General features: G+C 58.2%; 1 protein-coding gene across 4 annotated transcripts in view; it reads left to right on the top strand.

The window, feature by feature from the left end:
• The first annotated feature begins 5,742 nt into the window (after positions 1-5,742).
• The window catches only part of MYRF (myelin regulatory factor), a 36,874-nt gene continuing 29,514 nt past the window's right edge, over positions 5,743-13,102 (top strand). For 2 of the 4 annotated variants that reach the window (XM_017503850.2, XM_017503847.2), the window contains exon 1: positions 5,743-5,889. In XM_017503850.2, the coding sequence (XP_017359339.1) occupies positions 5,844-5,889 (46 nt within the window). In that variant the 5' untranslated portion in view covers positions 5,743-5,843. Of the gene's footprint in view, positions 5,890-8,802; positions 8,862-13,102 lie in introns of those variants that run through there. The other 2 variants (XM_037729719.1, XM_037729718.1) reach the window with 2 other exon arrangements.

Here is a 13,102-nt window from a genome sequence, read left to right as displayed (position 1 = left end):
CAAAAAAAAAAAAAAAAAAGAAAAAGAAAAAAGAATACCCTCTGTCTTAGAGCCTGTCTTCACTCACAGCCGCTGAACAGAAGAGGAAATGGCCAAAAAAGGTGAAGACCTGCCCAAGGTTACATGGGAGGTGGGGACAGACTAGGGACCAGAATCAGGGCCTCCCAGCCTAGGACTCTGGCCTCCACCGCACCGGATGGTTTTCAGAGGTTCTTTGCCCTCAGTGGTCTCACTGGTCTGCAAATTATCCTGTCCAGTGAGTGCAGCGCAGGCGGAAGAAACTGAAGGCCAGGGAGGGTCTGTGGCATGCTTGTGGCCATGGCCAGGGTGTGGCATGGGGAGGGGCTTGAGAGGGAGATGCTGGGAAAGCCTAGAGAGGCACTCTGCCTCTAGGTCCACTCAGTACCTGCAGCCGCCCCCTCCTGTCCCAGTGCCTCTGCAGTCAGTAGGGGAGTCTACCCTGCAGGCCCCCACACTCAGATGTGCCCTCAGGCCCTAGTCCAGGCAACCTGCACCCCCAGCCTCACTGGCTTGCTGGATTGACACATACCCCACTTTGAGCCCTCCTCTCTTCCTCTTCGAAATGGCCTCATGCCAGTGCTGCGGTGGGTCCATGGTAGGCCCAGAGCGTCTTGGGGTGGGGAGGCCAGGAGAGTCCCAGGGTGGGGAGGCCAGGAGATTCCCAGGGTGGGGCGGGCAGGTGAGTCCCGGGGTGGGAGGGCAGGTGAGTCCCGGGGTGGGAGGGCAGGTGAGTCCTGGGGTGGGAGGACAGGGCTCTACCTTCTCCTGGGCTGGCCTCCATGCCCATTAGCCACGAACCTTCAGGTCCCAGCATCCCTCTCCCCAGCGCTGCCTTCTGTCTGTCACCTCCTTCTGGCCCTGCTGCCACTCAAGGGCCAGTGATGGGTGCTGAGAGCTGACCAGAACTGGAGACGGCAGCATTTACCCAGCACTTTACCTCCACTGTGAGGCAGGGATACTGAGCGTGCTTTATAGATGAGGCATCTGAGGACAGAGGGCAGGCCTTGGAGAACAAGCAGAGCTGGCCACAGGGGACAGCCTTGTCGTCTGAAGTAGGGCTGAAATCTCAGCTCCTCACTCACTGTGGCTCAGTAGGGAAGGCGGGGCACAGATGGGGACTCATCTCCATTGATGGGCCCCCCTCGCTCCTGATGTGCCAGTCCCCTGGGGCCCCTGCACCAACCTAGCCACCTTCTTGCCCCAACCTCAGCCTCAGCAGCTTGGGCCCCAACTTCATTATGGAGTTGGCCAGTGGCAGCCTTGACTCTTGGCTGAGTCCTTGAGTCTGGGACATTTCAGCCACCTCTTTCCTCCAGTCCAGAGATAAAAATCCCTGGGGACAGCTGCTCCTGTGCTCAGTGACCAAGTGGAACAGGGGAGATGGCAGGGCCTGAGCTTCCTTAGCTGGGTCAGCTCGTATGGGATTAACAGGAGGCTCCATTCCGCCCTGTCCAACTTCAAGGCTACTCCAGAGACTGAACCACCTACAATCTTAATCCATTATAATGCGATGGAGTTGGGGTGTTAGGGAGAAAATACGAGTCTTCCCTCCTACCTGCAGTGCTTGCTGACCAGGACAAGGACACCGAGCAGCTCAGCGGATGGTGGTGAGACCTTAGATGGTGGTCAGTTACGCAGCACTCGGGATATGGAGGAAAGATCCGTGGGTGCATGGAGGCTTACAGAGAAGTTGGTCTGCGGCTGGACCCATGCAGCTCATAATGTAAATTCTTTTTTATTTTTATTTTTTTGTTTTGAGGCGGAGTTTCGCTCTTGTTGGCCAGGCTGGAGTGCAATGGCATGATCTGAGCTCACTGCAACCTCCACCTCCTGGGTTCAAGCCATTCTCCTGCCTCAGCCTCCTTATTAGCTGGGATTACAGGCATGTGCCACCACGCCGGGCTAATTTTTTTTTTTAAGATGGAGTCTCTGTTGCTCAGGCTGGAGTGCAGTGGCACGATCTCAGCTCACTGCAATCTCTGCCTCCTAGGCTCAAGCGATTTTCCTTCCTCAGCCTCCCAACTGGCTGGGAATACAGACACGTGCCACCATGCCTGGCTAGTTTTTGTATTTTTAGTAGAGACAGGGTTTTGCCATGTCGATCAGGCTGGTCTCGAAATCCCCCCTCTGCGTCCCAAAATGCTGGGATTACAGGTGTGAGCCATTGCGCCCGGCTAATTTTGTATTTTTAGCAGAGACTGGGTTTCTCCATGTTGGTCCAGCCGGTCTCAAACTCTCGACCTCAGGTGATCCTCCCACCTTGGCCTCCCAAAGTGCTGGGATTACAGGCACGAGCCACCGCGTCCGACCAACATAAATCCATTTTTAAGAATCGTGTGGTGTAGGCGGGTATCTACTTTGTCCACCGGCAGGCCTGGCCCTGGGTGGAGGAAGGGCGGGGTGGAGAATAACAATTGTCTTAAGGGAGTCTGCGGAGGGAGAAAAACCTCTGGGGTGTATCAGCTGGAAAAGAATAGGCGTCTCAGTGTGGCCCCTCTCCCCCCTCTCAGCCCAGCCCCTGCGGGGGTGGTGGGGGAGCTGCAGTCAGCACACACAGCTGGGGCCTCCAGCAAAATCCCATTCTATATATCTAAGAGCAACAGCTCCAAGAGTGGCCCCCAGAGGGACAAAACCTCATTGTGAGGCGCCCGCCAGCCTCAGCACCCCTCCCCCAACCCCAGAACTGTCGTGGCATTGACCCACCGCAGCAGGCCACCACGGGCCTGCTGACTGGGCCACATCTGGGCTCAGGCACTGGCTGCCCCTCTCCCACGGCTGGCCAGTGAGGACTGACAGGGAGGCTGGGGTGGGAGCAGCTTCCAGGCTCTCGCCCCATCCCCACGCGTGGCCTTGCTTGTGCCCCGCCCTTCCTGGGGATGCTGCAAGGCAGAGGTGAGAGTTGGAGGCTGGCCAGGCTGGCATCTTGATCTGCCAGCAGTCCCCACACCTCTGGCCTCTGTTTGGTGGCCTGTCAAACAGTGATTGGGTGGGATAGGCTTTTCCAGCTTCTACTTGCTGCCTTGAAGGGTCATGAGAGGCTTCAAGTTGAACCACTCTGAAGTGGGATGATTCTCTAGGTCTGAGATTCCAGAATTATCTGCTCACAAGGTTTCAGAGGTCGGGGATTCTGTAGTTTTTTGTTTTGTTTCGTGTTTGTGTTTTGCTCTGTCACCCACGCTGGAGTGCCGTGGTATGAACATGGCTCACTGCAGCCTCAGCCTCCTGGGCTCAAGCAATCCTTCTGCCTCAGCCTCCTGGTCTCTACAAAGAATTTTATTTTATTTTTTATTTTTGTCTCTACAAAAAATTTAAAAAGTTAACTAGGCGCAGTGCCTGTGGAGGCATGTGGCACCGTGCCTATTTAACTTTTTTTATGTTTTGTAGAGACACGGTCTTGCCATGTTGCCCAGGCTGGTCTTAAACTCCTGGCCTCAAGTGATCCTCCTGCCTCAACCTCCCAAAGTGCTGGGATTACAGGTGTGAGCCACTGGAGCCTGACGGGATTTGGGAGTTTGAAGATGCCATCATCCATTCATTCAATACACATTTATTGAGCACCTACTGTGTGCCAGCCAGGTAGTGTTCTTGGTGTTGAAGCTATAACAGTGACTGACACAGAAAAATCTCTTGCCCTCATAGGGCTTCCATTCAAGAGCAAGAAGGATGATAACAGAAACTAAATAAGAATCTTTTACATGGTGAGAAAGAAAGGCCTAGGTAGGGAGAACTGCTTTAGGTAGGGTGGTTGGGGATATGACATTTGAGCTGAGGCAAACTGCTGAGAAGGACTAGCCATGTAGAGACAAGCATTGTAAACAGATGGAATGGCATGTGTCAAGGGCCTGTGGCAGGTATGGGCGTGGCATGTTTCAGCAATGGCAAGGAGACCTCGGTGGCTGTTATTCAGTGAGCAATTGAGAGAGGGAAAGAGCTGAGGTCAGTGGTAGAGGCGGGGCCTGAGAAACCAGAGCAAGACGTTCAGATGTTGTTTGGTTTTTTTTTTGTTTGTTTACTTTTTTTTTTTTTTTTGCAGAGTTTTGCTCTTGTTGCCCAGGCTGGAGTGCAGTGGCATGATCTCGGCTCGCCACAACCTCCACCTCCCAGGTTCAAGCGATTCTCCTGCCTCAGCCTCCCGAGTAGCTGGGATTACAGGCAAAAGCCACCACACTTGGCTAATTTTTGAATTTTTAGTAGAGACTGGGTTTCTCCATGTTGTTCACGCTGGTCTTGAACTCCTGACCTCAGGTGGCTCAGGCTTGAGCCACTGTGCCCAGCCAGATGTTGTTTTGAGTGCAAAGGGAAACTTGCAAAGGAGTGACATGATCAGATGTATGTTTCAGAAAGGGTGATTTGGAGGATTGTAGGGGAAATCAGTAAGAAGAGAGGCTGTGCAGTTGGGGAGGATGGAGATGCAGAGACAGTCATAAGGGTGAAAGCAGGGGCACAAGGACAATGGCTTTATCCGGGACATATTTCGAGTTAGAACCCCCAGGTTTCATTCTACCAGACAGCGCCACAGTGAAGGAGGGCTCAGATTCCCGGGGCAGCCAGGATTTAGCTCTGAACTTTAATGACCTTGAAACTCTTGGCCAGGGCCGGGCATGGTGGCTCATGCCTGTAATCCCAGCACTTAGGAAGGCTGAAGCAGGCGGATCACCTGAGGTCAGGAGTTTGAGACCAGCCTGGCTAACATGACGAAACCTCTCTATTAAAAATACAAAAATTAGCTGGGCGTGGTGTCGGGGCCCTGTAATCCCAGGAGGCTGAGGCAGGAGAATCGCTTGAACCCAGGAGGAAGAGCTTGCGGTGAGCTGACATCCTGCCATTGCACTCCAGCCTGGGCAACTGACTGAAACTCCACCTCAAAAAAAGAGAAACTCTCAGGCCTGTATTGTCCAATACCACAGCCACAAGTGACTGTTGAAACTAATTACAAGTAAACAAAATGAAAAAAAATCCGTTCCTCAGTCTCAATAGGCACCTTTCCAGTGCTCACTTGTGGCTAGTGACCGTATTGGACAACACAGGGAACGTTTCCATCATCACAGCCTCAGGACAGGACTTCCTGGCAGTCCTTAATGCATTAAGCCTGAGTCTTCCCATCTGTAAAATGCAGGTAACAGCAGTATCTCCTTGCTAGGGTGCCTGTGAGGACTACGTGAGATAACTAACGCCTGTGTGGCCCGGCACAGAACATACGTTTCCCTAAATGCAGGCCGTTATTATTGCTGAGCTGGGGTGGTAGGTAAGGAGAGGGATGGGGGCTGTCTCTGAGGTTTGGATTCGGAATCCTGACATCTCGTCCTGTCCAAGGCAAAGGCGAGGACGGCGGGGACAGGCCCTTCCTGTCCGGACCCCACAGAGGCCAGGCAGCCCTTGCCCTCCGAACCCCCCGACCCGGGAGGGCCCCGCGCCCCGCAAACCTGGGATGGCCCCTCTCCCCCGGCCTGAGACGAGTCCGGGCCCCGTAAACCTCGGACGGCCCAGCGTCCCCCGATCCGGGAAGGTTCCGCGTCCCGCAAGCCTGGGACGGCCCTGCGCCGAGCGCCGCCTGCAGGAGCCGGGCGCGTGGTGCCCGCCGCGGGGCTCGGCGCAGCGCGGGCCGGCAGGGGGCGCTGGACGCGGCGGGCGGAGCGCGTGGGGCGTGTGGGGCGGGCAGGGGCCGGGCCAGGGCCGCGCGGGGGGCGAGCGCGGCGGCGGACCGGGCGGGATCGCAGCAGGAGCCCAGCCGGGACTGTCGCGCGGGCCGCGCCGGCGATGCCGCGCCCCGGGGCCGGGCTGTAGCGGGGCCGCGGCCGGAGCGCGCGCCGGGCAGGCGGGACATGGAGGTGGTGGACGAGACAGAGGCGCTGCAGCGCTTCTTCGAAGGTGAGAGACCGCGGGCTGGCGGAGGCGACACTCTGGCTCTGGGAATCCCCCGGCCGATCTCCGCCGGGGCTGGGGTCCCCCGCTGTGTTTCTTCCGCCTCTTTTGACTGGGACCCTCCTCTAGGCTGGCACCAGCCCGCCGAGACAGGCTCCCGGGGGTTACCACGCACCGCCGCTGGAGTTGGGCTCCCCTTCCCCGCTCCTCAACTCGCTGCTTCCTTGGGGCTGTGCCCCCTTCCAGGTCCGGACCTCCTTTGAGCTTTCCAGGACCCGGAGCTTTCCCTAAATTGCCACATTCCCGGCCCCAGCGCACTTCCCGAGTCTGGGGACCCTCTACTGTGCTTCCCCAGAACCCCAGTACCCCAAGCACCCACTTCAAGGCCCAGGACCCCAGTGTGCCTTCTAGGACCTTCTTATACTTCTTGAGGCTGGCACCCCAGCCTGCTTCCCAGAATCTGGGACCCCCGCCTAGAGTCCAAGACCCCAGTGAGCCCTTCAGGTTGGCGCCATCCGCCCTGACTTCCAGGAGCTGGGACCGCCCCACTGTGCTTCCATGAGAGTAGGACCACCTTGGAGACCCGGACCCCTAGGACACTGCCACTTGACATTGCCACCTGCTTTCCACCATGCTGCCCCTAGTGACTCCTCTCCTGTTTGGGGCTGCGCTCTCCCCCGTACTCCCCCTCCAACAGCATGCTCTCCTAGGGCTGGAAGCTTCTTGAAGCTGACATCCCCACCACCAGCCACCTCTGCTCTCCCAGACCCTTCCGGTGCTGTGAACTGCATTCCTCCAGCCCTCTGAGGCTGCTCAGCACTATGTCCCCAGTCCTGGAGCTGTGCCTCTCTGACCTCTTCCCCTCAAAGAGTGACCTCACCCCCCGACCCTGAAAGAACCTTCCCACTGGGGTGGAATTGAAATACACCCCATAATAGCTTCTCCTGCCCCCACCCCGACACTGGTTTTGGAGGTCTCCTCCTACATCTAACCAACTCCCCCTCTTTTCCTGGGCAGCCCCTGCCTCTCCTGCAGGGCTGCCACTCCTCCTGGAGCTGGGTTCTGGAGGGATGGGATGGCTGTGGGAGGGGGAGGGGAGGTGCAGGCTGACACCTCCCAGCCCACTCTGCTTCTCAGAACGTCTCTGGAACATCTAGCCAGACCCCTCTGGCCCTCTTTTGTGCCCCTGTCTACCAACGTCAGGGCCCAGCCCCTGGCCGGAACTCCCCCTGTCCCCGGTCCCTAAGGCCACATCCTGCTCCTTGGTGCACTGAGAACCTTCCTTTCGTATGTGACCCTATCAGGGCTTCAGGGCAGGGAACCAGGGTCCAAGTTCCAAGCCCCAAATTCCTGTGGAGTCCTGTGGAGGAGAGAAGCAGGTCTTTTTTTTTTTTTTCTTTGAGATGGAGTCTGGCTCTGTCGCCCAAGCTGGAGTGCAGTGGCGTGATCTCGGCTCACTGCAACTTCCACCTCCAGGATTCATGCGACTCTCCTGCCTCAGCCTCCCCAGTAGCTGGGACTACAGGCGCACACGCCCAGCTCATTTTTGTGTTTTTAGTAGGGATGCAGTTTCACCATGTTGGCCAGGATGGTCTTGATCCCTTGATCTTGTGATCTGCCTGCCTCAGCCTCCCAAAGTGCTGGGATTACAGGTGTGAGCCACCACGCCTGGCCAGAAGCAGGTCTTTCTGTGCTTCAGTTTCTCTCCCTCTGTGACTTGGGAGGTGGGAACCCTTCTTCATGCCTGCTGGCTTAGCAGCCCATGCAGGGGCACCCCCAAGCCTCAGTCGTCCCCCTCCAGGATTCTGGACACCCTGCAGACCCAGACCCCAAGAATTCAGGCTTGGACTAGATTGAATGGTTGATCCTGAGTCAGCTGGGCCATCTGAGGGTCTTAGGCCACCCCGCATCTGTCTCTCCCCAGACAATGGTTGATCCTTAAGAGCTCTTGAGGGGCCTGTCGAGGTTTGAGGCCTTCAGGGAAGAGGGGACAAGACGTTAGTGCTTGCTTGGGTTACTGTTTGTGGTGCCTTGAGTCTGCTAGGTACCTAGAGGACCCATAAGCCAGGCTCCTTGACTTCTACACTGCCTCCCCCAGAACCCTGGGCCCCGACAGAGAGCAGAGGGGTGGGCCTGGCCGGCCTGGACTCCCTGGCTCCCTCCTGGCCATGGGTGGAGGGGTGGGGGCTGACGCCACGGCTTAGCCATGCGGCAGCCTGGTGGGGGGAGGCTGTGCTGCTCCCTCCAGAGAGATAAGAGGAGACTCAAGAATGTCTGTGGGGAGCAGGGAGGGAGTGAGGCTGCCCGCCTAGGAGGGCTGGGCTGGAAATGGCTCCCAGCCCCTGTGGTGGGGGAAGGTATAGGTGGGCGCTGAGGGCCGGGGTCTCTGGGCCACTTGGGAGGGGGAAGCCCATGTGGGGGACCCCCTGTAGGTGTGAGGGAGGGCCTGGGGGTGGCGGGGCCTGGTGTGTGTGTGAGTGTGAAGTGGAGGGAGTGGAAGCTGTGCTTTTGAGTGGTGGCTGCGTCACTCCTGAGCGCATGAGAGCCATGTGTGCGCTCACACTTGGGGCCAGGACTGGGGACACCTGAGCTCTCATCCTGGTCCCCAGTTGGCCTCCATCATCCTTCAGGACAGTGTGTCTTGGACCCTGTGCTCTTGGCTCTGGGCTGGGAGACTGGCAGAGGGTTTTATTGAAGGGGCAGGAGCACGGCGAGCCCCCTCACCTGACGCGGTGCCCCTCCCTGGGCATGACGGCATAGGTGCTGGGTCCTGCCCTGTGCCAGTGGTGGGCTGGGGGCTAAGGCGCTTTGGGCCTCGGGTGGGAGGCTGGGACAGGGCGGCCCCCTCGAGGCTGGTACAGCCGGGCCCCCGTGACCGCCCGGCTAATCCGCTAGAGAGAGGCCAGGCAGCCCAGATCGGCGGGCACAGGGCCTGCAGAGAGGGGACCCGCCCGGCAGGATGCACTGGCTCCCAGCAGGTAAACCGGGTCCCAGGGTCAGGTGTGCTCCTCATCCACTCATGGGCTGGGGCCTTGGACTCCCAGAGCCAGGGCAGGATTTGGCCAGAACCTGAGAGTTCCGGGACAGGCTGGGCCACTGAGAGTGGGGTGACCGTCTGTGCCCTCCAAGGAACCCCCAGAGAGCTCTTGCCCTCTCTAGGTCCTTTTTCTTCAGCTGCAAGACAGGAGGGGGTGGCAAAGAAAGTTTTCTCAGCTCTGAAGAACCTCACCTCCCAGCCCTGGGGACCAGGGACATTTTAGAGTATGAATGGCATGAAGGGCACTGCTGGCTCCAGATTCTAGGGGCACATGAGGCTCGAGTGAGCAGCCAGTGCCCCCCAGGAAGCAGGTGTTGTGCAGGGAGCCTTGAAGGATGGGGGGAAGTTGCCTTCCAGCAGGTGCTGGAAAGACCACTTGGAGTTCAGTAGGCCTCTGCCTGGCCTCTGGAGCCCACCAGGGCTGGAGGAGGGAGGATGGAGATTTCAGCCCTTCTGAACCTGATGGGCAGCCTGGACTGGTGATTTCCTTCTCTGGCCTCATTCCCCTCCCAGGGTAAGTCAGTGGGTTGGACCAGAGCAGAGGCTTCCAATGTGATTTTGTAGCCATCGAACAAACTCATGGTCTCCTGACAGGACAGTTACAGTGAATAAGCAGGGCTGGGCTCCCCACAGCCTCCGGAGCACCAGGATACTGGTTTGAAAGCCACCCTTCCCAGCTGTGGGATGGGTGAGGGGAGGGGAATGGCTGAGGCTCAGAGAGAAGGGAGTTGGCTGGAGTTAGCCAGAGTGGAAACTTAGTCCCCAGCTCCCTGCTCTGCCACCAGAGCATTGGGGTCAGGGGCTACCTCTCAGCGGCCAGCATCTCTGCCTCAGGACAAGGTCCCAGGGAGAGACTACCTGAGGATTTGGAAGAGAGGACCCCACCTGGCCAGGAGTCTGGGGCTGGGCTGTGCCGTGTGATGGGGGTGGCACTGTGGCCATGTCAGCCTGTCCGTCTCTATCTGTCCCTGGAGCATTGAGGGAGTAGGTAGATGGGAGGGGTGGCCAGGAACAGAGTTTCCTGACCCCTGACTCTCAAGGAGAGGACCTGCCTCCTGGGCCCACCCGAAGCCCCCCACCGCCCCAGGACTCCTGTCCCACCTCCAAGGCATGGAGCTGATTGCCAGACCTGCCCCAGGCCCTGAGCCCAGGCAGGAGAGGAAACGGTAGTAGGGGGTCTGACTCATCCTCATGTCCCCAGCACCCAGTGCAGGGCAGGGTGGGGGAGTGGGCAGGAAGTGTTCTCAGGGTCAACAGAGACAACAATGGTATGTGAGCAGAGGCGGCGGCGGTGGGGGACGAACCCCGGAAAGCACTTCTCTGGAGGGCCTGGGGTCAGTGCAGGGCTGAGAAGCTGGCAGTTTCCAGCCCTTTGGCCTCAGGGTCTCTCCTGAGTCTGGAAGGCTGGACAGAGTGCTCCTTGGGGTCTTAGGTAGAGCCAGGGAAGGCATTTGAGGGCAAAATGTCCTTTTCCTTGGGGGCCTGGCCCCCTACTTCTCAATCCCAAGGGGTTACAGATGGGAGGGCCCTGGCAGCAGAGGTTTCTGGGTAACAGCCCAGCAGGGCTGCTGATTGGCTACTGCCCTTGGACTTTGCCCTCCCTGATAAGGAACTGGGAGCAGAAATTATTAACTGAATCATTAACCGGGTGGCCCCGCCCTGCCCAGGCAGTTTGCCTTACCTTCCCACCTTCCTCCTCACGGACGTAGCACCCTCCAGAGCCTCAGTTTCTCTCATTGCCTTGGGTGCTGGGATATGTGGGGGCCTCCTCTCCTATCTCCAGGCCTTCAGCCTCTGCTGCCATGGGGTGTGGGTGCCTCTTGGCTGGGTCTGGGGATGAGATGATGTAATGGTTTTGTGCATTCGCCAGTGGGGACAGCTAGGGTCTGTTCCTAGCTCTGCTGCTTACCCACAGTCCTTCTCTTGGCTGTATCAGGGCACTGCTGGGCCTCCATTTTCTCATCTGTAAAATGGGCATACAGTTGTAATAGCAGGGTCTTCATCCCAGGGTTTCTGCGGTGATTAGGTGAGATAGTGCCTGGCCTGGTGAACACGCCATCGGCCCATGGCAGGTGCCCTGCGCCCTAGGGTAGGTCGCGCTGCCCCTAAGCTTACGTGCTTATTGAGCACGTTCTATGGTTCTGTGCGAGGGCTTGCACCATGACAGCTCTGACCCAGTGTGGCCCAGATGCCTGGTCCTGGTCCCTGGCACATCCAGTGGGCCTGCCCCACCCTCCCCTTCCAAGATTCGGATCAGGTTCTTGCTGCCATTGAGGAGGAGGGGACTTGACTGTATTGTGGCTTCATCTGCTGCACCCAGGCCACAGCTCTTTGCATGTTGTCTTCCTGGAGTCCCGGGGCGCAGTGGAAGGGAGGGCGATGTCCTATTTCTGAGGAGGGGGCAGGAGGGGAAGTCAATGATGTGTCAGCTCAAAGTCAGGGTGGCCGCATCAGAGCTGGGACGGGAGCCTAGGTCCCAGCTGAGTGCCAGCCTGGGGTGGGCAGGGAAGGGGCCTCTCCTCCTGGCAGGCTGAGGGGTGGCTCCAGCATGGGTGGCCAGGCCAGGTGATGTCTGTGCAGCCTCCTTGACCTCTCTAGACCTCACAGCCCTCACTCACATGGTCAAGGTTGTGTGATGTTGAGCAGTTAGACCCCACCAGTGCCAAGGCCTGGAGTGAGGGGGGAGGGACAAAGCCCTTGGGTGGGGAGTACAGTTAGGCCTGGAGACCCCCACCAGCCTGGCTTACGGAAGGGCTCCCTGGCATTCTGTCTTCCCGGTGCCCCAGGTCACATCAGTGAGGGAAGTTCTCCCTCCAGCTGACCCGGGTCCCTGCAGCCCCTGGAGTGCCCCCAGAGCCCCTGTCTCTCCTCTGTGGAGCCCCTGTCTCTCTTAGCTCCCTCCAGCCTCCCTCACTCCCCTCTCTTCTCCCTCTGTGGCTGGGGGAAGGAAATCCCCATCTCCTGCTCTGCTAGCTTGGAGGTGGGGGGCTGCCTTTATGGAGGGGAGTTGCGCCTGTGACACTGTGTTCACCCAGTGGGGTCTGGCTCTGGGCGGAGCTGCTTCGGGAAGGTCTGACAGCAGGTGGGGAGGGGCTTGGAGGGAAGAGGAGGAGGTGGGAGCTCTTCCTGGGTGGCCACTAAGCTAACCCACACACGAGACGCCATGCCTGTGGGCCTGGGCTTGCCGTCGGTCAGTGAGCATTTGTGTACACACGTGTCCCGGCACACACGTCTGTGAAGAGTGCAGAGACGTGAACACGCACGGCCATGCTCGTACCTCAGGGCTTGTGCACCAGCTGTCCCCATCATCTGGAACCATCTAAAATGCTAGACATTTTACTGCTCTTGTCATCTGACTCTGCTCCCTAGAATGCCAGCTCCATGTGGGCAGGGCTTTGGTTTCTTTTGCTCACCACTGTGCGCTATGCTTGCCTGACACATAACAGGTGCTCAGTAAATAACTGCTGAATGAATGAAAGCGCACAGGTGAATGCTAGTGTGCACATGTGTGCAGGTGTGTGTGTGGCATGCCACTATGTGTTAGTACTGTGTATGTGTGAGTAGGGGGCGTGTGGTATGTGATCACGCGCATGTCAGTGGATACCTGACTGTGGGGTGTTCCCTTATGTACATCTGTGTGTGTGTGTGTTGCAGTATCCCTGTGTGGGGCCATGCTGATGCGCAGGTACAGATGGGAACACGTGACCCTGGTGGAGACCAAGCTGCAGGGTCTTTACGTGGCACCTGGTGGCCTGCCCGCTCTGGTCCCTGTGGGAGAGAGTAGGAGCAGGTTGCAGCCGCTGGCCTCGGTGCTGTTGGACCGAAGCCGCTGGCTTTGGAGCATCTTGGGGCTGTGAGTTCAGCCTTGTGTGGGCCTGAGGACAGGGTGGCAGCTTCATGGGGGCTTGTAGTGCATGGAACCATAGTCCAAGGGTGGCTATAGATTCTGGGTCTCGCCAAGCCTGTAATCCCAGCACTTTGGGAGGCCAAGGCGGGCAGATCACGAGGTCAGGAATTCAAGACCAGCCTGGCTAACATGGTGAAACCAAAAATGCAAAAAAATTGGCCGGGCGCGGTGGCTCAAGCCTATAATCCCAGCACTTTGGGAGGCCGAGGCGGGTGGATCACGAGGTCAAGAGATCGAGACCATCCTGGTCAACATGGTGAAATCCCGTCTCTACT

The sequence above is a fragment of the Cebus imitator genome, unplaced genomic scaffold (genome assembly GCF_001604975.1).
Source record: "Cebus imitator isolate Cc_AM_T3 unplaced genomic scaffold, Cebus_imitator-1.0 Scaffold316, whole genome shotgun sequence".
NCBI lineage: Eukaryota > Metazoa > Chordata > Mammalia > Primates > Cebidae > Cebus > Cebus imitator.
Note: the sequence above shows the minus strand (reverse complement) of the source record. Positions and strands in the feature narration are given on the sequence as shown.